General features: G+C 39.3%; 2 protein-coding genes across 3 annotated transcripts; one reads left to right on the forward strand and one right to left on the reverse strand.

Annotated features, from left to right (window-relative positions):
* Positions 1–402: 402 nt before the first annotated feature.
* LOC117302156 (serine/threonine-protein kinase PINK1, mitochondrial-like) lies at positions 403–6,950 on the forward strand. Its single transcript, XM_033785964.1, has 8 exons — positions 403–1,047; positions 1,437–1,856; positions 2,403–2,530; positions 3,020–3,217; positions 3,328–3,494; positions 3,843–3,967; positions 4,674–4,916; positions 5,387–6,950. Exons 1-8 carry the CDS (start codon positions 646–648, stop codon positions 5,681–5,683), a joined length of 1,980 nt encoding a protein of 659 aa, XP_033641855.1. The 5' UTR covers positions 403–645; the 3' UTR covers positions 5,684–6,950.
* LOC117302155 (ubiquitin conjugation factor E4 B-like) lies at positions 6,051–26,975 on the reverse strand. 2 transcript variants are annotated; one of them, XM_033785963.1, is made up of 28 exons: positions 26,831–26,975; positions 25,852–26,071; positions 25,363–25,486; positions 23,927–24,014; positions 23,012–23,153; positions 22,382–22,526; positions 21,867–22,008; positions 21,495–21,595; positions 20,427–20,535; positions 19,833–19,916; positions 19,515–19,571; positions 19,142–19,258; positions 18,519–18,617; positions 17,554–17,667; positions 17,307–17,396; positions 17,079–17,184; positions 16,197–16,435; positions 15,878–16,005; positions 14,974–15,075; positions 14,263–14,380; positions 13,593–13,710; positions 13,097–13,223; positions 12,469–12,613; positions 11,820–11,954; positions 11,194–11,385; positions 10,582–10,750; positions 10,130–10,276; positions 6,051–9,315 (listed from the first exon to the last, which is right to left on the reverse strand). In XM_033785963.1, the coding sequence occupies exons 1-28, from the start codon at positions 26,852–26,854 to the stop codon at positions 9,260–9,262; spliced, it is 3,438 nt and encodes a 1,145-aa protein (XP_033641854.1). In that variant the 5' UTR covers positions 26,855–26,975; the 3' UTR covers positions 6,051–9,259. The 2 variants fall into 2 exon arrangements, with proteins under 2 accessions (XP_033641854.1, XP_033641853.1); XM_033785962.1 differs by having other exon boundaries at positions 23,927–24,017.
* Between the last annotated feature and the right edge of the window lie 67 nt (positions 26,976–27,042).

The raw sequence follows: 27,042 nt of genomic DNA on the forward strand, positions 1-27,042 counted from the left end.
ACGTTTGTCAAGGCCTTCGTCGCTTCGAGAGCCTCGACCTCAAGCGATTGGTACGAGAGACCTTGGAGAAACATTCACATAAAAAAATAACTACGACAGTGAATTACACAACAAAATAATAATCATGACGCGTTTTATGTTCTCCAACGAAAAAATTATTGACAGGATTGACCTAAAGAGGGCGGCCTTTGTTATTGACATAAACCTTTTCGCAAATACTGGGGCGCGCGCGTAAAGCTTGGAATTAGGTGCATTGTGGTCTAGCTGGTATCCAAATTTGATCCATATCTATCCCACAATGCACCTCATTCAACAGTCTGCGCTTGCGCATTGGTATTTGCAATAAGGTCTATTGCACGACGTCAATAACAGACATCAACATAATGTGTGACATCATGTCTAAAAATACACACGATAAATTTTCTGTGACTAGGGCGCGGTTCATATTTCATCAGAAAATTCGACATTCGACGGTTGCCTTCATACCAATTCTATGGGCCCACTGGGCCCCTTAAACTGTAAAGATATTAAGAACAGTCTTATTTCTGCAAGAACATATTAAGTAAACCTCCTTTGAGCGGGTGATTTTTCTCTCCCAGATCCAACTTTGTGTGCCGTGTGCGTGGAGGGTGAAATCTGTGCACGATGTCATTACGGCTCGCTCTTGCAGAAGTAATCAGTCTTGCGCGGCGAAGGGTTCTGGGAACGTATAAAAACTACCGCTACCCAGCAGTAAAACCTCAAAATCAGGCAGTTTCAGCAAGACTTAGCCTCCAGAATACACCGATAAGCGGTCAGGGAGGTAGAGTCCAGAGCTTTGCTGCTCAGTTGCGTCGGAATGCGGCGCTGAGGTTCATCGAAACTCGCAATGCTGCTTACGGGAGAAGAGCAGCGAGATGGGGAGGTTTGTTCCCCGGGTTTGCCTTCGTGGGGCTGACCCTAGCTGCAGGGGAAAGTGACCGTCTTCTCGGCCAAGAGGACGGCGAGGTGAATGATGAGGAGACGGTGCGAAAGTTGCCACTGGACACATGTTGCGATATAGTTAGGGTGAGGTTTTAATTTAGACTTTTGCTTGGGATTCCCTACAAATCTTTTAGTTTTTCAAGACTTTCACTTCAGTCCGCTGACCCTCCCTTGCCCTTGCACTTCCCTTGCTCTAATCTAACTAATTCCTAAGACTAAATACATGTAGTCCGAATCCATGTATGTTCCAACACCCCTACTTGTACGTAGTTGCGATAACATAACCCTCCTGCCGACGGCAACTAACTTGTACGCAGAATTATGGTTAGTTCCGCTATTGTCTCCACCATACATTGTAGCATTACAAATAATAAGAGGTGAACATTTCACCTCCCCCCCCTAATAATATAGTGCACTGCCACCCCCAATGCATCATTCACATTGAAAACAACTTTTTTTAATTGTTGTTTCAGAATATTTTTGGTAGGGAAGACAATCATCTTGACCCTCATCTTGAAGAAAAAGATTTCCCCTCCGACATCACAGCTTACGACATCTCCAAGACACTTCTTGGCAAAGGTACAAGTGCCTCCATCTATGCAGCAAGACTGTCGACCCTCTCGGAGGAAAGGGAATTGGAAGACGAAGACTCTCTTGATGAGGAAGTCGATGATGAGAATGAAGATGATTGGGAGATGGTTTCTGATGATGGAGGACTGAGATCTGGTAATCTTCAAGATGCTGAGAGTGAGACTGAAGGATTCACTTTGCTTGGGAGACTGGAGGAGGTCTCGGATGCAGATGAAGATGTTCTTGATGAGGCCAGCGCAAAATGTTCTCAAGAACTTCCTTCTGAGGCAGATACTAGTGAAAGCTATGATCTGGCTTTGAAGGTGAGACAATCAACCGAGCAAAACCAGGGGCCTATTTCACAAAGCCCTTAGATTCATATACCATGAGTAATACCATGTCAGTTAATCCATGGAGCAATGCTAGTTTATTGCTCCATGGTAAAATACTGATTTGTGTTGTGACATCACACTTTACTAAGCAATTAAGATTGATTCGCAGTTGAGATCAATCTTAGCTCTTCGTAAAATCAAGCCATGGAATTACATGGAGATCATGGCCTTTGTTGCCCCTGTTCTTGTCCTTGGTGCCCCTTCAAAAGTTTCCAATAGACTTATTTCAAGATTTCGGAATGGAAGTGTCCATCGAAAATTGAAATGGCCTTACCCTCTCAAATATGAAATTAAAGGCCTCGAAACTTTCTACGAAGATTCTTTTTCCATTATGTTTTTAGAAACAGATGGTAAAAAGCCAATCTTGCCAGATATGGAGTAACGAAAACAATCAGCCAGTCTCACGAAATGCCTATAGATGGTTAAACACAGTCAATAAGTTTATCTTTTAATAATTTTCACCTGATATTTTCACAGATGATGTTCAACTATGACATAGACTCCAACTTCTTGGCCATCTCACACGCTTTCCAGAGAGAGTACTTGCCTCTCTGGCCAGCAGCCGTAACCAAGGGAACCTTTGGAACTGTCCAATGGGAGAACGGGTAAGTAAATTGTATAGCACCAAAGATTTTAAAAGGGTGTGTTCAATTGGATATGTAAAGAACGGTGTATTAATAATGAATATTTTCTTGAGTTGATAGATGGAATGTTCCATTCACTGAGGTGAAGCATGGTGTACCCAAGTAGACTAGTTCGTGCTGTAGGCCCTCTTTTTCAAAAAGCCTGTAACTTTAGTAAGCACAAAAATGTGTTTACCACAAACAACTTTTGCTTAACTAAATAAGGTGTTTTTTAGCTAGAATGCCATACATTACAGTCACCATTTATGCGACTGGTACCCTTGTCATCTTGCTTAGCATAACAAATTTGCTAAGTAGAGTTTTCTGCTTAACAGCTTTATGAAATTGGTCCCTGATAAATGAATGCTGTGTGACCAACAATCCACCAATCAAATGACAAGGAAGTATTTGACGATTTAAAAACTTATGGTAGCACTTTTTCAACAATTTTGATTGTTTCTACTTTTCCAGGGACAGAGCAAAAAAGAAGAAAAAGGAACGTTTTCTGCCACCTCATCCGAACACTCTAGAGATCTACCATGCGTTTGTGGCATCAACAGTGACCCATGACCTGGAGGAGGCACGGACTCTCTTCCCAGCTGCATTGCCAATGAGACTTCATGTTGACGGGATGGGACGGAACCAGACCATGTTTTTAATCATGAAGAGGTTTGTAATGTAAACAAAATTTTGAAATTGAATTTAAGTAAAACCAAATTTTTGAAAGCTTGTCATTACCGATAACTACTTAATAACTATCGTTCCATTTTTCTTTGTAGGTACGACATGACGCTAGACGAGTACAACAACATTATCGGTTTCCCATCACAGCGTGTCGCCATGGTGATGATTGCACAACTACTTGAGGGTGTGTCACACCTGGTGGATTATGGGATAGCTCATCGTGACCTGAAGTCCAATAACATCTTAGTTGACCTTGCAGAGGGTAATAAAAAAAAATTATAATAATATACTGTGTGATGCAGTTCGGGAATAACTACTGTCAAAGAACTGAGTGTTAATAGACCCTTAAAAGCTTAAAAACTTTTTGCTAAGCAAAGGAAAGCAGGACACCAGTCACATATTGTACATGTGACATGGTAGTTTGGCTGGTAACCTTATTCTGGTAAGCATAATTTTGTTGTGATTAGCTATTTGTTTTGTTTAAGCAGCTCTATGAACCTGGACCCTTGTGAATTTGGTCACTTGAGCTATTTGTTTTGTTTAAGCAGCTCTATGAACCTGGACCCTTGTGAATTTGGTCACTTGATGATGTTTTGGTTTAATTCTAAAGGGAGCCCTCATGTGGTGATAGCGGACTTTGGATGCTGTCTGGCGGACGACACAGTGGGGCTACACCTTCCCTACCCAACGAGGCATACGGAGATCGGAGGAAACAGCGCCCTCATGGCCCCAGAGGTATGATGTCTATTAATAATCATGATAATAATTTGGAGGCTAATCATCCTTAGGATGTGTTTACAGCGCGTTTAGTCGCAGGCATGCAACGGTGCCTTTGGCAGCCAGCCACATCAAGCCATAACTAATAATTGTAAAAATCTTTGCTCAACTCGGTATCCGTAAAAGTGTAAATCTTGGAAACTAATGTACAAGAGAAATTTAATGATGTGAAATGTAGATGTTAGTATGAGAAACATTGCTTGTAAGCAACCAACCGACTTCCAGTTTTTACAATTTTTTGTAAGAATAGTTTGAGAATAGCAACAATAAGGTAAACAAATAAAGCCCGGTTCATATTTCATGCGGATGCGCTACAAATGTTGACGTCACATAATTATTTGCAACAAATAATTCGCAGCAGTTGAGTTGGGTCATACTTCCTGCGAATGCGAATATCGCTGCAAAAATAAAGTTGTGACGTCAAATTCACGTCAAATTCACGTCAAATTCGCATTTGCAGGAAGTACGAGACTAGGCTTAGTGGTCTGCGTATTGTTTCAAGAAATGACATGAAAAAAGAGGAGTTGTCAACCACTGCAGGTTCTTTTAAGATCCAACACTACTCAAAAGAGATTTTCACTTGGTGCTCCAGCAAACCTCACCTAAATATAATTAACTCCACTGACCAAGAAAGCTCTGCATCATCTTTTTGCCCAAACAACAGATCAAGCTATCTACGCCTGGCCCTGACTCTACCATCAACTACACCAAATCAGATGCGTGGGCTATTGGAGCAATAAGCTATGAGATATTGGGCTTGATGAATCCTTTCTATCGGCGAGACGATGGGAGGCAGGGGCTCGACAGCGCCTTGTACGAGGAAGAAGAGTTGCCAGAGTTACCAGATAACACACAACCTGGTCTGGTGAAAGTCATCAAAGGGTTGCTAAGGAAAGATCCAAAGACGGTAAGGGAACAGCAGCAGGTTTCACGAAGCGCTAGGATTATTTCTATCTCGAGTTAGGACGGGTTAATAGGACGAGTAACTCGTCCTAACTTAGGATGGGTTCAATGCGTCCTAACGTCTATGGCTATGGAACTGAACTCACCTTAAGTCATAAGATTAATCCTAAGTTGGGAACAGTTTGGTGAAATCGACAGCTGGGAAGAGAAATTTTTAGACTTTCATCTGAATTCAGACTTTTTAAGTCAGCCCGATGAAGGAAAGTCAGTTGTAAGAAGTCCTGCTCTTTGATCTCCGTCTCTAGTGTCGAGGACACTGTTCCAAAAAGCTCTGTGAAATCTAAACCTCAGGCAGCAGGGGTTCAGGTCTCGGGAAAAACACTGATTCGTTTATCATTCAAATTTGTAATGCAAGGTTTAAAATCTGAAAGAGACAAATTTCAAAATGTTTCTTGTTTTTTTTTTTTTCAACAGCGACCTACTGCAAGGATAGCAGCCAACATGCTTCATCTGTCTCTATGGCAACCACCAGTTTTCACTTTCACATCAATGGAAGACTGTCCGGTGCTTCCCGCTCAAATCTCCATCCAGGAACACCTGAAAACATGGCTGCTGTGCATGACAGCTGGCCTGCTGTGTCAAAGGTCAACGCAGAATGTCAAAGGTCACAAGCTTTGGCTTGACCCAACTGAGTACCAGTTGTGTACAACCTTCATGTCGGGTGTGACCTCGAATGACCTTCAACAAGCAGCGAACTTTTTGGTTGACTAGGCTAACCTCAGTCTGACCGTTTTGAGGGTGCTCTTAACAGCACCGTGTGTCACAGGGTCTAATAAAAAAAGCGGACAGAACCCTACGACATAATTGTTAGCCTTTTAGCGTAATTTTGTCTACCCTCGCATTGACTGCCGTGACACCATGTCAGAAATCTCTTTTGAGTAGTGGTCAGAGCAACCATTTTACTCCGCGGCAATAGAATAAAAAGCAAGACCCTGTTCCCAAAGAATAAAAATCTATACAGCAACATATTTACACACATGGTGTTACCGCAAATTAAATATACAGTGATGCCTTCTACCATGCGATGCCTCAAAACATATATTAATGAAAAATACAAAAGCAGCTCTACAACAGAATGTTTCTTGACTTACTAGTGTGGCATTTATTTGCATACAATTGCCTCATTGTCAAGAAGACAACAATACAGAGTACAAAAGAGTCATTGTCTCCTAAAAGTGTCTTTGTTCTTGCAGAGGTCTCCTCACAAGTTATTAAACTGGTTTTTTTTTAATATCTAGTATTATTACATTTGCTTAGTTGATAACTCTAAAATTCCATCTTCGATCTCTGTCAAATAATTTTAATATTACAGCTTTATTTATAAACAACTGTTTAAAAAGAATTCCTCTCTGCGGAAAGCAAGTTTTCTTGTTTAAACTTTACGATTTGGTTTTTGAAAGTTATAGATTCCTAGTTTTTTAGGTGCTATTTTTGGACGAGACATCAATACGTTCCTAGGTTTGGAATAGCAGCTTGAATATTCTTCAGATATTTTCAAATTATTATTTTTGTGTGTGTGCGACAAAACAAGTTTGCTTAAACAGTTAATAGTTTTGGGATGAATGAAAGTACATAATTGGTAAAAAATATTTGAAAACATATGGCAATTTTTTTTAAACGGAAATTTCATCCCTCTGTGGAAATATTACAAAGTTTGAGGTAAATGATGAGAAAAATAGTTAAACCTATTTTGTAGGGATATTGTGCGTGTTCGACTTGGGCCGTTTTGGATTGCTCGAGTTGAAATAGCATTTATTTGTGGTGTGTTTTAAAACTATTATCTCTTGAGGATTGTTCTTTAAGAATTTCAAATGATCAAAACTTTCATATTTTTACCAATTCTGTACTTTGTCCTTACCCCTTTTCAAGTTCAACTACCGCTTTACACAGATTGCACGTTTTTTAAAAGAGTGAACAAAACTTGCAATGCTTGTTTTTGTGAAAATAAAGATAAATACCGATATTTTTAGCACGTTGACATCCTTTGTGTATCATTCCATTATTAAACAGTGTCGTTGCATGTGCAGTTTTGTACAGTTGTATTATTTATACGACTTGAAAATATGTCTGTGGTTTGTGACAAGGGTATTTGTGTGATAACATTTTCAGTGAAATTTTTTGATGAATATTTTGTTATCAATGCTGCACTTTCAGCATACTCTAGGCCTTATATATTGCCAACACTATCTTGTCTAGTTCCCTGCCTGGGTGCATCATTAATAATAAATACTTAATCACATCTATACTGGACCAGACTATTTCCCCCTTAAAACAAGATGGCTGCTCCATGGTAAGCGTATATTATACAACTACCCTTTGGTGAATGCGGGATAAGATTTTACTAAACGTTCATGAAAAATTGGCTCACTGGCCTGGGTTCCCTGTTATTCTAGACCAAGAACATCCAAGAAAATGCAATTCAGAAGGCTTACAAAGTCTGTGCATCACCAGAAACACAAAACTACAGGTTTAGACAAAATGTGGAATATTTCTTTCTTCCTTTGGTTACAACTTAACTTCTTTCATGAAAATTTGTCTCAGGGAGATTTTGAGGTAATCCTGAAATCGTGAACTTGATAAACTGTTACTTACTTTCTTTCAAAGTCAAATATAATGCCTGGAAATATTAAGTTGAAAACACTTTCCCCAATTCTTGGGTCATCTTTGACCCAGTAACTCGGGCACTGTACTACTTTCCCCCCGAAATATTGACATCCGACTACAGATGTACATATATTTTGAAAAATAAAAGTAAAAAATACAGCGCCGAAGTTCCTGGGTCAAGGGTCATTTGTTAAAACTCCTTTAACATCAATAATTAATGTCCGTTATTTTGTTTCCTTAGCACCCTTGAGAAAACTATGTTTTTACGTTAATGTTTCTTCAGTAAAAATAAATAATGATGAATTGACATAAGTTGTTACACTGAAGCATAATATTCTTCAGGAAGTAACTTTAACTAGTAAACGTGCGGGTATAAACAAATGTAAATTTATCATGGGTGGGGAGAGTGTTGGCTCTGAAATCTTGACGTTTCAAACAGAATATTCGTATTCAGGAGATGAACAGAGTATACTGTTTGAAACGTCGAGCCAAAACAATTTTTTTTTAGAGCCAACACTTCTCCACAAAGAGATTTACACATGGTTGTACGTGTAAGTTTTTTAGTTATAGATAGAGTTGCTAAGCATGTTATGATCTTGCTTAGCATAACAGGTTACCAGCCAAAATACTATGCAATCTCTATTGTATACGACGGTTCCCTGCAATGCAGCTTTATGATATTAGGGCCTTTGATCTGAGAAGAGCCAGTGGTAAAACAAGTTGAAGTTTCGATCATTACAATCCTGAAGACCATCGGAACATACTGATCGAAACATCAATAAACTGCACCATTGCTTTCTCAGAACATGCACCTCTTACAAGAACAAATGACAGCTGTACTCCTGCCAATCCTCCAACAAATATTAACACAAAAATACTACAAAATGAACTTAAATTATCAAAATTGTATTATTAGAAAATAATATGGCTTCATGTACTATAACATATTTCTCAAACTCCAAAGAATTGGCACTTCTTTCGCATTGGAGACCACTAGTATCATCTTTTCAAATATGGCAATCTTTGTATTTTGTTTATCTTAGCATAGTGAGTGCTCTTATAGACATGGAACACGACAAAGTGAGGCTGGGTAGGTATTCACATTTAAACCGGGGACCTATTTCTTAAGAGGAAAACAAGGTCACCAGTTGGAAAGTGTTGCAAAACAAACGCGAGATGTTGCCAAAAAGTACAAACAAAAGAGAGAAAATAGGAGGTCCACGATTGCATGTGTTTAAACACTTAAGTGTGAGTTCACCCAAGATTGGTGACAAGGGCAGTTGAATATCGTGCTAGAAAGAGAACGGTACTTTTGCCGGTGAAAAAAGGAGAAAGAGAGGTAAACATTATTTTTATGAATAAAGATAAATATTATTTAAGTGTCTTCCACTTCTTTCCTTTACAGGTCAATATTTTCAGTTGAAGGAAAATTGACGCTGAATCTCTCTGAATCCTTCAACTTATCAGAAATCAATAAATAGTTAAAAAAAAAAATTTAAAATGGGTTAACAAAAACCTCATTTGCATTTTCTGATTTCATGTTTCATGCCTGTCTTTTTTTACAGTTTTTATTTTTTATTGTTGCAAGTTGACGTTTATATAACACCCTGTCGTTGACTATTTTCGAGGAATATCTTTGCTAGGGGGTGGGGGGGGTGGGAGAGGTGGCACAGCGTGACCTCGTCACAGTGTAGACTTGGATTGCATCCACTCTAAGATTTTCTGCTTGAGATCAGTGGCTGAAAAGACAGAAAGATGAAATGTATTTATTTCAGAACGGGTAAAAGATGCATATGATAATAATATGAGATTTGTATTGTTGCGTCAGTGCATAAAAACATTGTATCGTGATTCTGCAATAACCTTACATGGGTGAGTCATTGCTAACAAAAAAAGTGTGAAACTGGGATAAAAATTATTAGGTTTGTTTGAAAGGATGGTAATTCCACCATTTGGACACTTTCTGAACAGAACAAAAATTTAAAGTTCACAGATTTTCAAATAATTTACAGGGTTTACAGAAGGTAATGGTGAAAGACTTCCCTTGAAATATTATTCCATGATGAAATGCTTTACTTTTTGAGAAAACATTAAAACATTAAAATTCTCGATATCGAGAATAACGGATGAAACGTGCGGAAACAAGGGTGGGTTTTCCCGTTACGTTCTCACGACTCCAATGACCGATTGAGCCTAAAATTTCACAGGTTTGTTATTTTATATATAAGTTGTGATACACGAAGTGTGGGCCTTTGGACAATACTAGTTACCGATGTTGTGCGATTGCTTTAAACCAAGGAGTTATAGATTCCAATAAGCTTATGGGAACTACGTCTGCAGCACTAGAGAAGTAGACCAAAAAGCAGGGTTTCTAAAAAATAACGCCAACATAAAAAGTCTGAATTCAGATAAAAGACTAATAATCTCATCCCTGAACTTAATTCTGCAAACAATGCATGCTTACACGGTTTGAAATGCAAAATTTCGGATAAACTCAATCCCTGGCTAATTCGCTCTGCCTTCAAGGGTAAGCCCACCAGATTAAATACCCACCTGGTTCCAGCATGTCGCTGGTGAGTTCTTGACGGTTGAAGGGATCTGTCTGGGAGTTGAGGAGATGACGTTCGATGATCTTTCTCTCCATGATATGACCGGAGGGGAGAATGACCGGGTCATACATTAGTGTATTCATCAGAGGATCTGGTCAAGAGAAATTACACGCAGGTCAACAAGGAATCAATAGTAAGCAGAAAGTGATTTCTCTGATTTTAACCAGAAATCAGTTTTCTTTAATCTCCCCCCCCCCCACCAAAAAAAAAAAAAGTAAACAAATAAATAACATAAAAATATATTTTTTGAAGTATTATTTTGATTTGTTGTATAATTAAGATCAAATTCATAAAAACAAGAAGATAAAAACTATAAAGAGCCCCCAGATTGCAGAGTATGAATCTAGAACCTACGAGTGTATCGACCTAAAAGGAGACCCTGGCTTGACCACCGACCTTTGAACTCGTCCGGAGCGTCATCAAAGTCCATTTCCTGCTGTTGGATTCTTGTTCGGATCTCGCTGGCCCTATCCATCAGTTTTGAGAATTGCTGGATCTCTGAATGCGTCTTGAATTTGTAGAGGAAGTGAATCGCATCTTTGACAAGCTCGGCTCGGAACGAGCGCTGTGAGAGGAAAATAAACAGTACAAAAGTAATTTTGATATTGCAGGAGAAATAAGATGGTTTATTTTCATAAATATCCAAAGTTGCCACAAACAAGTTTATTCCTTGGTAGAATCTATACATCAAAAATTGCACATTAAGATTATCAAAACACAGTAGCACTAAAATTTTAAAGTGAAAATTTTATTTTTTTCCCCAAAAAACTAAACCTGACCTTGGAGATCCTCTTTAATATCAACTTCAATTTATTTTTTCAAAAATAAGTTTGCCAGAAACCAGTCCAAAAGTACCATAAGTAGTTCTAGAAAAAGTTCAGACAAAAATAATTTTTGAGTTAAGCATCTTTTCGAAGTCTGATCGAGAACTGGTCTCAACCAGTTTGAACCAGTCATATCATGTTTGAACCAGTCATATCCAGTTTTGTTTGTTTGTAAAATGCTGACCTCATCATTGGCAAGGGCAACAGCCAGTTCCTCGCTGTCCAGATTTAAGTAGATCGTGGTTAGTCGGTCGAGCATCTTGCGCGGTTGGAAGCCGTACTTGTCTTTGTTCTCCACAATGAGGTCATTGCACTTTGGTCCGCACAACTGCTGAAGGTTAAAGTTCAGCATGGCAGCGAGACGATCGCAAAGTTCCTGTGTACGAGAGAAGAAAAAAAACCACACAAGTGAAATAACCTATCAGAAAATTCCACAACAAGTCATTTGCGAGTAAGATTTGAATAATGTCTGGCGCAATGACTTGCTTAGTCTTAAATTACTGCTTGAAGTTGAATTCCTCAAGACTACAGAGACAGTTGCTATGAGAAATGGTTTGAGGGCAAGCTTTGGTAACAATTTGGGAAGGTAGTGCATTCTGCGCTACCAGCTAGGCTTCTAGTGGATGATACCCATGCCTAAATCATTACGTACTGTGAAGACAGTAACCCTGTTTCAGCCCCAGGAGTAGATGGTGGCAGTTGATTTGGGTCGCTAGCCCAAAGCATTTAAGTGTAGCCCTCACATATTGATGTAAGGCAATTCCTCTCCTTTTTTTTTTTTTTCTGTTATCAAAAAAGTGAAGGACTTACGGGTCTTAGGAATGGTTTCTTGATGACATTAGTGAGGTAATTAAACATCTCTAGAGTCTCATTGGCCAATGTCAGATAGGATCGACACTGACGTTCATCCGTAGAGAGCTGGCGAGTCTTCCCTTGTCTTTCCTCCTGGAAAACACATCAAAAGTTTCAATATTAAATACAATTTTATCTGCATCTTTGAGACTATCTGAGCTCTTCAGAACCCCTTGGGATAGAAGTGACTCAAAGTGGACAGCTGAGAAATCATTTGAATGCTTGCAATTATGTAGCTCAATTTTACCATTATACATTTCTACAATTCTGCCAATTTGCATTTCTGCAACTATGCATTCAACAATACTACTGTTCTACTATTCTAAACCTCTACAATTCTACAACTTATAAAATTCTGCAACTTCTACAATTCCACAACTTCTACAACCCTACAACTTCTACAATTCAACAACTTCTACAACTCAACAACTTATACAACTTATAAAATTCTACAACTTCTACAATTCAACAACTTCTACAATTCAACAACTTCTACAATTCTACAACTCTATAACCCTATAATTTTACAATTCTACAATTCTACAATTCTACAACTGTACAATGGGTGTGTAATGAAATAATATCTAAGACATCATTGAGATCTGACCTGATCCAAAGCATTCCATGCTTCTTTGTTCTTCATGGCTTCCTGAACCTCGTGGATTCTCTTTAGACAAGCTAAACTCTCATCCAGTAGGAATGTAGTGTCGTTCATCAGCATGTTGATAAAACGTACAAACTCAGACTGCGTTCTGGTCAACGGAAAACAGCAAAATAAAAAGGTTTTTAATAAGGTTAAAGGTTTGACCAGTGTTCTCCCTTAAGGAGAAGGTATACGTTTGGTAATCACTCTTAAATTAATAGTAAAAACAACCTTTTGTTAGAAGCCTTCAGCAGCGTTTGAAAAGCATTTTAAGAAACATTTCAATTTAAAATAATGTAGTCAGGTACAAGTATACCAGTTTTTATGTCCTAAAGTTTTGATCTTAGAAGCGTTAGCCCATAAATGGGTACCTGTGAGAGCAGAGATGGCTGTTGTGATTGGCTATTGCTTGGTGTGCTACAAACTTTGCAGCTTATAGGACAACTTGTAAACTCCCCAGGGAGCTGAGATGGCTTAAGATAATTAAATAAATGGCCCAGTGACGAGGGGTTCAATGCTAATAATGCACCACTTGTGTCAAAATTGGTGGATACCAGTGCTAGAATTATGTCCGATATTATTGATTACTTACGTGCTGAATCTGACCATGGCATTTTGATGCATAGGAAGTCGCCATAGCGATTTGAAGATAATACTAATGTGGTAGCGGATGCTAAATTTATCGTAGAACTCGCTGCTCGCACCGGTCTGCTCAACATCTGAAAAAAGGGATAGAGAAAGATTTGTTGATATAGAAGTATTACAATCATTGTACAAATCATTGTACAAATCGCAGTTATAAAAAAAAGAGGGACAATGGGTACTGGAATACATGCTCAAAATCTCCCTTTTTCTATGGGGTTATGGTGCAATTCCCTATATCAGATGTTTGTTCTTTTGCTGTACAAACAAGGATTACAAGAGATTGAAAGGCTGCCACCACTAAGTATCGATATATTTGGCATCTAGACGTTTGTATGAGGGTCCGGCATACCATGGGGCATTACATCGATTGTAGATGAGGGAGGAAAATCCCCTGGATTGGATAAGATTGCAAACTTTACCAAAGAGTATTTTTCAGAACCTACCTGTATAGAAAGTCATAAGAGAGGGAACCAAGTGATTCAAAGCTAGTCGATGTAGCTGGATAGCTTCGTAGATCTTTGCCGTCTTCGCCTGAACTGCTGGACTCAGGACAAATACAACCTGAAAACAGAGTTACACTAAACTATCAACACTCGCATTGTACAATTCCATTGGAAAATCTCAACTTTATGGAAAACTTTTGAAAGGGCACCAAGGCAAAGACCAGGGGCAACGGAGGCCATGTGCTCAGTGTAATTCCAGGCATGCAATGCCCTAAATAGTTCTTACCAGAAACTGTTAACTACAATTCAATCGAAACTTAAGAGCTATGTTCAAAATATTTTGCGAATCTCATAAAATAAAAAACCTAAGCAGAAACATCTTGTTAAGCCTGAGCCAGGGCTGGAGTCTGCAGCTCTGGGCCCAATTTAATAGAGCTGCTTAAGCACAACCAAATTATGCTTAGCACATTAGGGTTACCACCCCAAATACCATGCCACACAGTCAACTTGTGACTGGTATCCCTTCTCACTTCTGCTCAGCAGAAACCTATTAGCATCATTTTCTGCTTAAGCAGCTCTATGAACTTAGGCCCTGTAGAAAAAGGTACATGTATATACAATCTTATGCACAATGAGAGAAGATCCTTGTGTAGTATAAAGACAGTGTTACCTCTACTAGCTTAGCGACAAGGTACGGGTTGCGGATACAGTGGGCAGAGCAGATGATGGTCACGATGAATTGAACCATGTCTTGTTGGGCAGTGTCTTCAAGAGCTTGTGGGCAGTGTCTGAAAAAGAGAGAGGGCGAGAGGGTGAGAGAGAGAGAGAGAATAATGAGCACTTAATCAGAAGGCAGGTCTGTTGAGACCTTTTGTCGATGGGGGCAACAAGTCATTTGTCAGGGGTGCTGGGCTGCCACTTGGGGTGATGGCATTTGACAAACTTTGCCATGATGCCTGGCGATGGCTGTGTGGTATATCGCATCAGACTCACACTCTGGTGTTTTGGGTTTGAGTCTCTGCCGTGACCCTCCAGCAAGACACTAAACCATTATTGGTTCATAGTACACAGTGCTAACACACATCGGTGTATGGGTAAAACCAAAATGGACATTCCTTATCCCCGATGCAAATTAAACATCGATTAAAACTATTATTGCTTCGTTCTTCAGATCATGTGTCTCGTGTAATGCAAGTTTTAGGTAATGCACATACCACGAATAATGAAAATGTCAGTTGATCACACCCAGTCAAAAATTAAAGAAAAATCAACAAGAATTTAAACAATACGAGTTAAAGAAAATTGAGCTTTGGGTAAACTGATAGTCTTGAAGGAAGTTGAAGCAATCCAGAATGGTATTTTGAATTGGCTTGAAACTTACTGTACAGTAAATAAGATGAATTCAGCAATATCTTCGATGTAGTGTTCTGGTAGTGTGGCAAACTCCATGGGCACTTCCTTCGGCAGAGGTAGACTTATTCTTCTAACAAAACAAAAACCCAACAAAGATAACATTATCAAACCCAAAACAACAAATGTCTGATAATAAAACATGCTAAGCACATACCCTTAGCTCCTATGCATACACTCTGTGGGCATTCCTTGGTTCTGTGATTTAAGGCCCAGTGACCAGGGGGCAATAATTTGAAGAGCTTTGGAACATCCTTTGAGAGTGAAAAAGCGCGATATAAAAACTTAATATTACTATTATTATTATTATTATTATTACTCCTTCGGATGGGACGTAAAGCCGTTGGTCCCATGTGTTGTGTAACGCATGTAAAAGAACCCAGTGCACTTATCAAAATGAGAAGGGGTTCGCCCCTGTGTTCCTGGCTGTGGCTGCTGTATGCGCCGTAGCACCTTGTAAACACTTATAAGGTGCTAACTAATTTGGTCTCAAAATTCATCACTGCAATAACCTATCTTTCTGAAAGTTTGTATATACTCAGTGCCTTGAGTACCTTGTTTGGTAAATACGTGCGCTATATCAGACTTCGTTATAATTATTATTACTCATCAAAACTTTAAACGTTACTGAGTGGACAGGTGTAAGTACACGTAGTGTTTCAAGTGCGAAATACTGGATTAGTTTTAGTGTTTTCATCAAATAGACGGGATTGCACATGACGTCATTGACGGCAATCTTTTATGACGGAAATGTGCACGCACTGCTCATGACTCTCAGCATATGATAGCGCTTCACGTGTGCATGTTTCATCAATAGAAGCGACCAACGCAAGGGGGTCTACTGAAAATCGGATGTTGGGACGAGGGACACTTACTCTTGGTCCTTTGGCTTGAGCATCATCAGAAGAAGGGACATGACCGAGCCGTAGAATTGGAAGCAATTCCTGAGGAGTGTCTCGTCTAGGAGGCCTGCATCGCCGCACATCTTGGCTTTATCAAGTTTCTAAAGTAATCATAAAATAAATCAAATAGATTACATTGCAGTTTGGGGTCGGTCAAAGTATTGCAAGACCCTTGTGAACAACACCATCCCCAATCACAAAAAACTAATAGCGTATATGAAGAAATTGTTGAGAAGAAAACAAAGTTAGCTGTTGCAAACTGCTGACCAATCAAAAGGAAAACACTCTTTACCTTTATCTGTGACTTCCATTTATCAAGGAGCTGTCGGTTACGCCTCTCGTTGGGCGTGCCCTTCCACTGCTCCTCTTGTCCTTGCATCTCCTCTACCATGCGGGCAAGCTCTCTCATCCCCCGGATACGCCGGGTGAAGTGACGACACGCCGGCATCAGGGCTAGGTGCTGGCAGTGCAACGTCAGGAAGTAACATTGGGTCGGGAACTTGGGATCAGCCCAAGACGTTGGAGGTTTTTCTGGAGACGAGATCATTTATAATGATTGAAAATACAATCCACCAAGAAGAGTTTGTCCTAAGGAGTCTATGCAGAACTCTCTTAAAGGTATGGTTATAGATTGGCAAGTACTACAAAAGTTAGGTGAGGTTTGTGGAAGCACCATTTGAAAACCATCTCCTGAAGACGATCGGAGCTAGACGACGATCGAAATGTTGCCGTCACCTTGCTTAAAGACACTGGACACTATTGGTAATTGTCAAAGACTAGTCTTCACAGTTGGTGTATTAACAAACCTGTTAAAATTTGAGCTCAATCGGTCGTCCAAGTTGCGAGATATTATTGAAAGAAAAAAACACCCTGTCGCACCATGGTCACTCGAAGTTGTGTGCTTTCAGATGCTTGATTTCGAGACCTCAAATCTGAGGTCTCGAAATCAAATTCGTGGAAAATTACTTCTTTCTCGAAAACTACGTCACTTCAGAGGGGGCTGTTTTTCACAATGTTTTGTACTATCAACCTCTCCCCATTACTCGTATTCAAGAAAGGTTTTTGTGATAATAGTTATTTTGAGTAATTACCAATAGTGTCCACTGCCTTTAACAATGAACGTCAAATCTTTACAAAAATACTGTGATAGTTGTTTTCGCATTTTTAGACTTACTGGTTTGCTCCACCCATTCAGTAGCCTCTTGTGATGTTGCTTTTAGTCTGGTGTCATTGGCGATGTCAATAAGGGATTTAGGATGATGAGGGTACATCACATCAATCTGGTGAAGTAAAAAGGGAACAAGACATCAAGAAATTGTAATGACTTTTGGAATGCGAGTCAGGGAATAAAAGCCATTTTTGATTTTGCAAAAGGCACTTGCTTTTGGCCGGTCATGCTTACCATATCTAGAGTAATTTTGGTGCTGAGTTTCTGTAAAATGACCAAGAGATTCAGCATGGATCCATCGCCGGCAACGAGACTTTCATCCACCTGATCAAAACAAATAATTGTTATAATTATTATCAATATTATTATTTGTTTTGGGCAATAAAACACATACAAAACACAAACGTTTACAAATCAAAAGCCACGGACATATGCCCAGAGTTCCAAAAGTTTACCCCAAAAAAACCTGTAGCCCCCTTACCTGCATCTGTGCTCTTTTATGATTCCGTTTTATGACGGTTGCAAAGTACGTCACCATCGCCTCTCGACTGTCGGAGTTAACGAGGATGCTGTGCACAATGTCATGTAGCTCTTTCTAAAGATGAAAAGAGACAAAAAGTCGAAGGATTAGAAATATCAACATTAAATCCCGAGATGAGTTATCTCCTGGCCTCTGAAAACTCATTACAATCCAACAGAGCCCGATGTCATAATTACATAACGCCATCATCAAAACAATCATGGTTGAGCTATTTTTGGAGTCGGAGTGTAGCGCGTCTATTTGGTGATGTGAGGTTTAAATGCTTTACCTTAAAGGCAGTGGACACTTTTGGTAATTACTCAAAATAATTATTAGCGTAAAACCTTACTTGGTAACGAGTAATGGGGAGAGGTTGATAGTATAAAACATTGTGAGAAACGGCTCCCTCTGAAGTGCAGAGTTTTTGAGAAAGAAGTAATTTTCCACGATTTTGATTTCGAGACCTCAGATTTAGATTTTGAGGTCTCGAAATCAAGCATCTGAAAGCACGCAACGTCGTGTGACAATGGTGTTTTTTACCCATTATCTCGCAACTTCGACGACCAATTGAGCTCAAATTTTCACTGGTTTGTTATTTTACGCATTTATATGTTGAGATACACAAAGTGAGAAGACTGGTCTTTGACAGCAGTGTCCTATGTCTTTAAGTTTTACGTGCAATTTGACTCTCACACCGGCAAGCCTCGCTGACAACATCCAAGTGTGGCGTTTGTGTTAATTCTCACAGTTTGGGTTCTCAGTTTCAATGTCATTAGATTTCGTGAGTCAGGATGGAAACAAATCTAAAGAATTTAAGTGACTGATATCACCAAGTATCTGCTATAAATTAAGAATTTGACTTAGGATGTTTTTGTACAGGAACAAATCAATGCAAGAGATAGCCTTATGTGTAACTGTCTACTTACCCTGACATAGTGTAGATGGTGTTGTAAACTTTCATTGAGCAGTCGAATGTCGTCCTGTGTCAACATCGGCCCAGAGAAATATTTCTCGACAACTTTTGTCTGAAAAAAGTTGAAGCATTTCCAAAAAAGTTCAAAAGTGCCATCAATGATTCCGTCCAAAAAACGCAGAAATAAAGTTTCAAATTTTAACTCTTTAGGAAAAAAAAAAAAATCGAAAATTTAGTGTGTAAACTTTAAAGCCATTGGACCCTTTCGGTTCAGAAAAAAAAATAAAAGTTCACAGATTTACAAATAACTTACAGGGTTTACAGAAGGCAATGGTGAAAGACTTCTCTTGAAATATTATTCCATGAAATGCTTTACTTTTTGAGAAAACAGCAAAACAATATAAATTCTCGTTAACGAGAATTACGGATTTATTTGAAACACATGTCATGACACGACGAAACGCGCGGAAACAAGAGTGGGTTTTTCCGTTGTTTTCTCCCGACTCCGATGACCGATTGAGCCTAAATTTTCACAGATTTGTTATTTGATATAGAAGTTGTGGTACACAAAGTGTGGGCCTTGGACAACACTGTTTACCGAAAGGGTGCAATGGCTTTAAGTGTTGTAAAACTTACATTATCTTCAGCAAAGACGGAGAGTGACAGGAAAGCTCCTAAAAGAGAGAGTTTTTCAACTTCTCTGCCGGCAGCGCCAGTGATGGGGTCTGGTAACCACTCCGGTAAGGACGTAATCTGTAAATACAATAGGAGTACTATCAACTATGGGGTTGTCTAGAGCACCAGACTCGAGTTCTTAGGTTGTCAGAATATTGGGTCTAGTTCCCATTCTTGGCTATTTATTTTTCTAGTTTTTTGTACACTTGATTATGTTTCCTCTGGTTACGTATATCTAATAATGATACAAATGCCATATAAAAACAATGTATTATTATGTTACAAAAAGTTGTAAAACATTTAATAAATTTCTTTTGAATGGGTGCATACTTACAAGCTTGCATATAGGTTTGGAGTTTCCTAATTTGATTTTGCACAACTCGTTCATTGCCTGTGGGTAGATGGAAAGAAAAACAGGTTGTTATACTTACTACATGTAAATGAGTACCTGAAATCAATCTTGTGATTGATTTAGCTTCGTGCAAAACATATTTGGCAGCACAGGCTGTATACTCCCTAGGGAGCTGAGATGGTTTAAGGAATGAAATAAATGGCCCAATGACCACAGCGAGGTAATACTGTTTGAAGTGCAGTGATTATTCTTTAAAAAAGTCTTCCAGTTTGAACCTAATTATTTTGTTTAATTACTCACAGTTAACGATGCTTTGTACTTGTCATTGTCTAGGGAGCATCTCTGTATCTCCTGAACAAGACCCACCAACACTGGGGTAAATATCTGTAAACAAACAAAAGTAAACAAGTAAACACCTTAATAAAAATCATAATAACAGTCATTAGCACCTCTTCCATAGGATGCAAAGTGCTGTATGCTTCAAAGATTTAATATTATCTAATGTGGTTTTGAATGCATGATGAACTATGGAAGTCTGCTACATGAGATTATGGCGTGAATGTGTCTACACATTACACAGTCAACCCTCCTACTGCCTGGCCATTCAGTATCCCCCACTTTGGTTTGGAATTACAGAAAAACTATACAAGCCTGCAATGGCAACTGAATCTACACAGTACAGAGGAGTTAACCCTCCTACTATTTGACCATTTAACACAACAACATGTGCTGGATGCATCTACACAGTATGTAAGAAATTGTTTTAAACACACTGGGAAACAATTGTATTTCTTTTTCTCTCCCAAGTAACATAGTGGTTGAACATCCAGCAAATTAAAAATAAAAAGAATCTGGGTGTCTCCTACTCCATAGGGTGGAGGGGGGGGGGCTTACCAATCCAAAACTGGATGCATCTTCGTGAGTGGCAGCAACCAGGTCTCGAAGGAAGCTCGTGGGAAGAGAGTGAGCTAGAAGATGTGGCAGAAGCATGGACGGAGCATTCCTGCAACAAAACAAAAAAAAACATCCAAATAACAATTGTGTCCTTGAGCAAAAGCCAGATTGTTCACATCTTGTAACTGACAACAATTTTATCACAGCATGCAAAAGGAAAGGTCACATTTCCCTTCGTGCGGTAACTCCTTAAGCCGGGTTACGTCCTGTAGCTTAAGGTCGGGTCCGAAACGGCGACTTCTGCTACAGCTATAGCTAGATTGCCTGTGTCTGCCTATTCTTTAATACGCACTGATCTAGCTGAATCTGTAGCCGAAATTAGATCTCAAGGGTCTTTCTCAGGATCCTTGCTGTTCCCAAAAGCACTGCTTTCTGTAACAGATCTACCCTAACATTTGTCTCTATTTAATCTTACTGCTATGATTATTACAAGATAATCATGCAGGCCTGTATGCTTTGTTTCTTGAAAGGGCAGGGGTACAAAGCATTTTTCCTCCTTGGTAAAGGGCACCCTTTGAGGAAATTGCAAACTTATACAGGGGTTGATTTCACACAGAGTTAGTCCTAACTTAGGACTAGTCCTAGGAGATATAAGAAACGTATGGCTAGTCCCACGAGTAACTCTTCCCAACTCGAGATAAGACTAGTCTTAACTCTTTGTGAAATCCACCCCTGGAGCATTTCAAGGGCACCAAGGCAATGACCATGGGGCATGGATGCATTCACCTTAGTTGCCTCCGTGAGCATTCCTGCAAAAAAAACAAAAAAACAACAACATCCAAATAACAATTGTGTCCTTGAGCAAAAACCAGATTGTTCACATCTTGTAACCGACCATAATTTTATCACAGCATGCAAAAGGAAAGGTCACATTTTCCTTTGTGCGGTAACTCCTTGAAGCCGGGGTACCCTGCTGGGTGTTCAAGGCACAGTAAAAACCCGCCCCCCCCAAAAAAAAAAAAAAAAACAAGTTCTTAGACAGGTCATTATAATTTTTTGAACTCCTACCCTGGCTGTGTGAAGGCTCCCTGTAAGACTAACGCTGCGTGGTAAACACACTGTGACCTGGCAGAAGAGACTAGCCTCTTGAATTGTGTCTGACTGTAACGCTGTAAAAAACACACAGACAAAAATAACACAAATATTAGCCATTTAACTTGACACACTGTGACCTTGCAATTCAAGCCAAGAACAGAAAGTGCAATGACCTTTTCTAACAAAGTGTTTACTTTTCAGAGGCCGGTGCACTTTTTTCCATGCTGTAGTTTCAAAATTTGTGAACATTTGTTTTGATTATGCCCCGAGTTTTTCGTATGTGGTTATTTTTGCTTTTTTATTTGGCAAATTTTACGAAGAGCTGATGACCAGTCTAATGTGTACCTTGGGCGAGGCACGCTCTTCGGCCATGACGCGCCGGTAAGACTGGAGTAGATATGACAACATCTCTGATTCAGGATTCTCTGGTTCCCTGCCACACTGGTCCCCAGCACTACTGGGCTGTGGAGCCGGCTGCTGTGATGAACTGTGGAAAAAAAAACACAGACGTTTTATCTAGGGTGTCGTGGCTGAATGTTGTCAAAATGCATGTCAAGTTATGGTGGGCCTCTAACTGGGCACGCATTGCCCCATAAAAGCATACTGGACAGTATCGCGAAGGAAATCTGGCTACCAAAATGGCGGAACCAAGATCTATCCTGTGATGGTTTCAGGTGATCTGCGCCCACACAGAAGAATTTTATGAAATATGCTTGAGTTTCAAAAATATTTTTATTAAAAAAATTTTTTTTAATTTTTTTAAATTTTTTTTTATTTAATTTTTTATTTATTTCATTTTTCGGGTGAGGGTTAAAAAAAAAAACAGATTTCCTTTTAAAAACATGACATCCCTGTATTACCTTTGTGGGGAGTGGCCCCCTGTGGATGCTGCTGACACTGTAGATGAGCTTGCGGAGAGATTCGCAAACGGGTTACCGGTGCACGCATGTTGCGTTAGCACCTCCATCATCACTTGACCAATCAGGTCCTCCGTGTTGGAAAATACTTCGCGAGAAGAGAAATTAGGGAAGAACGCTTTTAGTACATTGTTGTAGAACAAGTAAACGCCACAACATTCTTACACTTGATCTTTGAGATTCCGGGCATCCAAACATTTATATAATATTTACTGTATTTAATCTGACAAGCAAAGTATAGACTCACACGTGCCTTTCCAGTCTGCATCATCCAGTCAAAATCGTGCCAAAAACACACACAGAAGATTTGACTCCCAAAATGGAAATTGTAGATGCAAATTGTTCAAAGGTGCGTTCCACTTCGTATAAGGGGGGGGGGGGGGGTGCTACAGAAATCAATAGACCCCAAGCATAACATGAAACCCTACAGGTACGCTGAGGTCTCTCGCGTGTTTTTACGCACAACCAGCTACTGCCCAATGATACTGCCCGCCTTCTTTTGGCCTCAGGGATGGCGCTTTTTGAGACATCATATGCAAGGGGTCTAAACTCTAAGAAGCAGCAATGTTTCACCTTGTTCAGGCTCTTCGGCGAACTCAGTGGCCAGCCCGGCCAAGTATACCACGTCTCTTCCTTGTTCTTTCCACGATACGCGAAAGATGCGAGACACCATCTGTAAGAGATCGGCTTCACTCAGTGTCTTCTGGGAAGGTTCCTGGTGAACGGAATCCGGATTTAACTTATTACAGGATTAACAGATAAACTTATTCCAGATATATTTGTACACCTAAATTTCCTTGCAACCACAAAGAGATAGAAATTTGCATCGGAAAAACAAAGAACATAATTTTTGTTTTGTTTTTACCCGAAAATCATAGGCATATTACTCGGTTGGATTCGAATAAGCCTTTGATTTCAATCATAGAGCGCGGAGACTGAGTATACAGTGCTATTAACACACATCGATGAATTAAATAAATTTCTTGAAATAAAAATGAAATGAAATGAATCAAAAAAAGAAAAGACTTTACAAAAATAATTATGTTAAAAAAAAAGCACTAAAAGGCAGTGGACACTATTGGTAACTACTCAAAATAATGATTAGCATAAAACCTTCCTTGGTAACGAGTAATGGGGGAGGTTGATAGTATAAAACATTGTGAGAAACGGCTCCCTCTGATGAAGTAGCGTAGTTTTTGAGAAAGAAGTTTTTTTTCTACGAATTTGATTTTGAGACCTCAGATTTAGAATTTGAGGTCTCAAAATCAAGCATATAAAAGCAAACAACTTCGTGTGACAGGGGAGTTTTTTCTTTCATTATTATCTCTCAACTTTGACGACCGATTGAGCTCAAATTTTCACTAGTTTGTTATTTTATGCATATGTTGAGATACAGCAAGTGAGAAGACTGGTCTTTGACAATTACCGATAGTGTCCAGTGTCTTTAAGTCTCAATTGTACAGTCTATTGTTTGTTTTTAAATCTTACCTTTTCAGCAGACAATTTCTTTACTTTCTTGTCCGTTTCTTCCAGCTCCGGGTTCTCGATCCCTGAGTCCACGTCCATCTGGGATTGGCTTCTTTCAGGAAAAATACAGGAGAAAAAGGAGGTGATTTTTCCAATCATATTTGTATTCTGTTTTTTTTTTTGCTCCTGGAATAAAAATCTAACAACACAAAATCGTTTCACTCCTGGTTGGTGATGAATGTTGTCTTTAAATGTCGAATGAGACACACAAGAGTCGACGTTTTATTGCGATGACCATAAGGATATTCACTTCTATCAACAGAACCAGTAGCCCGCACTATTAAAAATTGTTTAGAACTGAGTATTTGCCAGACAGCAAAGTAAGTAGATTACGGTAGACTGCAAAGCTCTCCGAGTTGGGATAAGAAGTATGGGACAATCTGACCATCACAGTTGTCAGGTCTTCCAACTGTTTCAAACTTTCAAACTAAAGAATCGATGACGACAACTCAATAATTCTAGCCCCAGCGATCTCAACCATTTCCTGGTTGCTTTCACGTAGAAACAAAACCTAGTTTATTGAAAAATAGAATTCTGATAAGGATGACTTTAAAAAATATGATCGCTTGATTTCTGTTTTACTTTTATTTCACCCATGGGTATCAAATCCCTGGCGACCATATAAGGTACTTGTTTACTGTTTTTGGTTAGAACCAATATCAACAGAAACAAAAAGTGGTTAACTTTCTTTTCATTGCCCCTGGGCACTGAATCACTGAACGAGGAAATTGCGCAAAATCACAAGACAAGATCCTTTAAAGGATTTGGGTACTTTCTGCAACACAAAACACAATGTTCACAGATTTACATTAAACTTACACTGTTTGAAGATAAGGCTAGTAGAATGCTAGCTGAGGTACTATAGTTTTTGAGAAATAATTTTTATGCTAACAATTATTTTGAGTAATTACCATATAGTGTCCAGTGCCTTTAAAAGGTTCATTAAAATCCTTGAAAAATGTTGCCAGAGTAGGAAGGTCAGTCCTTTTGGTGATATTATATCTCACCATCTTTACCTTTCCAAGAAACCATTGCATTTTCTGATCTGTTATGATTCTGGGTTTTACTTTCGAGGAAAGTGAAGCGGTGAGTTTCCTGTTGGCTTAACCAAACAGGGCCCAATTTCATACAGCTGTTAAGCAGATAATACTGCTCGCCAAATTTCTTTGCTTAGCAAAAATTGAGTGGGACACCAGTCACAACAATGTAAACTTAGTGTAAATTTGACTGGTAACCCATTTCTATTAAGCAATATTTTTCTTTGCTTAGCAAGTTTTTTGTACTTACAGGCTCTATGAAATTTGGCCGAGGATGTAGCCTATACAAATCATTTGCTTTTGTATCCCCCTCCCACCTTCTCACGAAATTTTCATTGTATCTTGCTTAAAACAGCTTACCCCTGGTCACATGACTCTGAATCCATCTCCATACTAGCTGGAAATCCCGAGTCCAGACTGTCGTGAACATTGAGGGCGCTCTCCATTGATTCAGCCGCCTGACTTTGACTGCTCTGTGATTCGTCTTCAGCCATTCAAATAGAAATGCAATAGAACAAATATTACAAGACGTGGCATTTGATTGTTTCTGTTTAAAAAACAAACAATGGGAGACTTTGGATCGCTAGGTGGCAGCAGACTTACCAGGTAAATTTCCATTGTTGAGGTAGTTCGGAGCATGCGCACCTTCCCGAGAACAACAGATTTTACCTGGTAAGTCTGCTGGTACCAAGGGTCCCAAAAGTCCCCTTTTACCCTTTATACTTGTAGATCTATGTAAGTTTTTAAATATGTGGAATTAACACACATTTATTTCAAACGGCACTTTGGAGTTGTGAAAATAAAGCAAGACAAAAATTAACATTGGGAGGAATGACTAGGTTTGTATACCTGTTTCCATGCCACTGAGTCTTGGCTTTTCCAAGACACTATCGGCTTCTTGTGGTTTGGGTGCCTCAGGGATCCGTTCTTGGACCATTTCTTTGCTATCTGCATTATTTGGTTTAACTGAGGACCCACAGGGCTCACTGGCCAGATCGATGCCGGCTTGTGGAGTTTTTGAAGTGGCCGCCGAGCGGCCATCAAGCCGGGCTAGACGCCTTCTACGAATCTGGAGAAAAAAATACAAATTCCTTCCGAGGTTACAAAAAGTTAGTATCAGCATGCAGAGCAAAACTTGTTATCACTGCAATGTTTACAATGATTTATTGTTCGAATCGAGTCATGACCACACAAAAGCAGGTAATAAAATTAAGGGGGGAAAAAGTAAGAAAAAACTAGAAAATATAGAATTGACAGTGTGACTGTGTGGTTAGCAAGAAAAGTAGAGGCCATACAAGCATGTGGATTCATCATAAATTATAAATAAGTAATTGATTCATTTTCAGCGAAGTCCAACCTGGGCTAGGCAGCGCTATGGAAACAGACACAAAATCGGCAGTTAAGCTGCTCTATAAAATGTGATCAATGCCTGATAACATCAGCAGTTTAGTTTAGTTTTTTACTTTTCCTTTTTTCCCGAAACAATACAACACAAATTTGTTTTGTTTATCAAATAAAGATAGATTTGAATAGAATTTTTAGGAGGAAGATCGTCGGATGTTGCTTTTTTTCAATGGTCAAAATCACTGCACAAAAGGAAGGAACATGACTCGTTCATGTTATCTGTAACCCCTTTATGTTGAAACCGCAAACTTCCTTTCTAAAGGAAAACACAACAAATAGTTGGTGTGTGAGAATGGATCAAAAGTGTCTGAGTCATGCACCGCCACGGTTGGTCGGCACTGCCGGCCGATCAAGTCAGCGGTGCAGGATGAAAAAATAAAACCCGTAATTTGTTTATTTCATTACAAATTAAACAAAATAATACCTCATCTGGAGTAAGCTCACTCATACTTGTTGCTCACAGTAAACTTAAGGGATAAATCGGTTACATACAAAACGGGAACGAGAGAAAAAACTTCCTGAGAAATAAAGAAGATAGTGTTGTTTCTTGACGATCACAGGGCGGCCATGTTTACTGTGACTGTGCGTGTGACGTCGAACGTTATTTGCGCCTGCGCGGTCACGGACTGGTGTATC

Source organism: Asterias rubens, chromosome 18 (assembly GCF_902459465.1).
Source record: "Asterias rubens chromosome 18, eAstRub1.3, whole genome shotgun sequence".
Lineage (NCBI taxonomy): Eukaryota > Metazoa > Echinodermata > Asteroidea > Forcipulatida > Asteriidae > Asterias > Asterias rubens.

Excerpts from the sequence above, each read along its gene's own strand:
- LOC117302156 (XM_033785964.1), top strand. The coding sequence starts at position 646 with ATGTCATTACGGCTCGCTCTTGCAGAAGTAATCAGTCTTGCGCGGCGA. Across the intron at positions 3,218-3,327 it reads ATGTTTTTAATCATGAAGAG|GTACGACATGACGCTAGACG; the intron begins GTTTGTAATGTA and ends TTTTCTTTGTAG. Across the intron at positions 3,495-3,842 it reads CTTAGTTGACCTTGCAGAGG|GGAGCCCTCATGTGGTGATA; the intron begins GTAATAAAAAAA and ends TTAATTCTAAAG.
- LOC117302155 (XM_033785962.1), bottom strand. The coding sequence starts at position 26,854 with ATGAGTGAGCTTACTCCAGATGAG. Across the intron at positions 19,917-20,426 it reads ATGCATCCAGTTTTGGATTG|ATATTTACCCCAGTGTTGGT; the intron begins GTAAGCCCCCCC and ends GTTTGTTTACAG. Across the intron at positions 15,076-15,877 it reads CTCAAGCCAAAGGACCAAGA|AAGAATAAGTCTACCTCTGC; the intron begins GTAAGTGTCCCT and ends TTGTTTTGTTAG.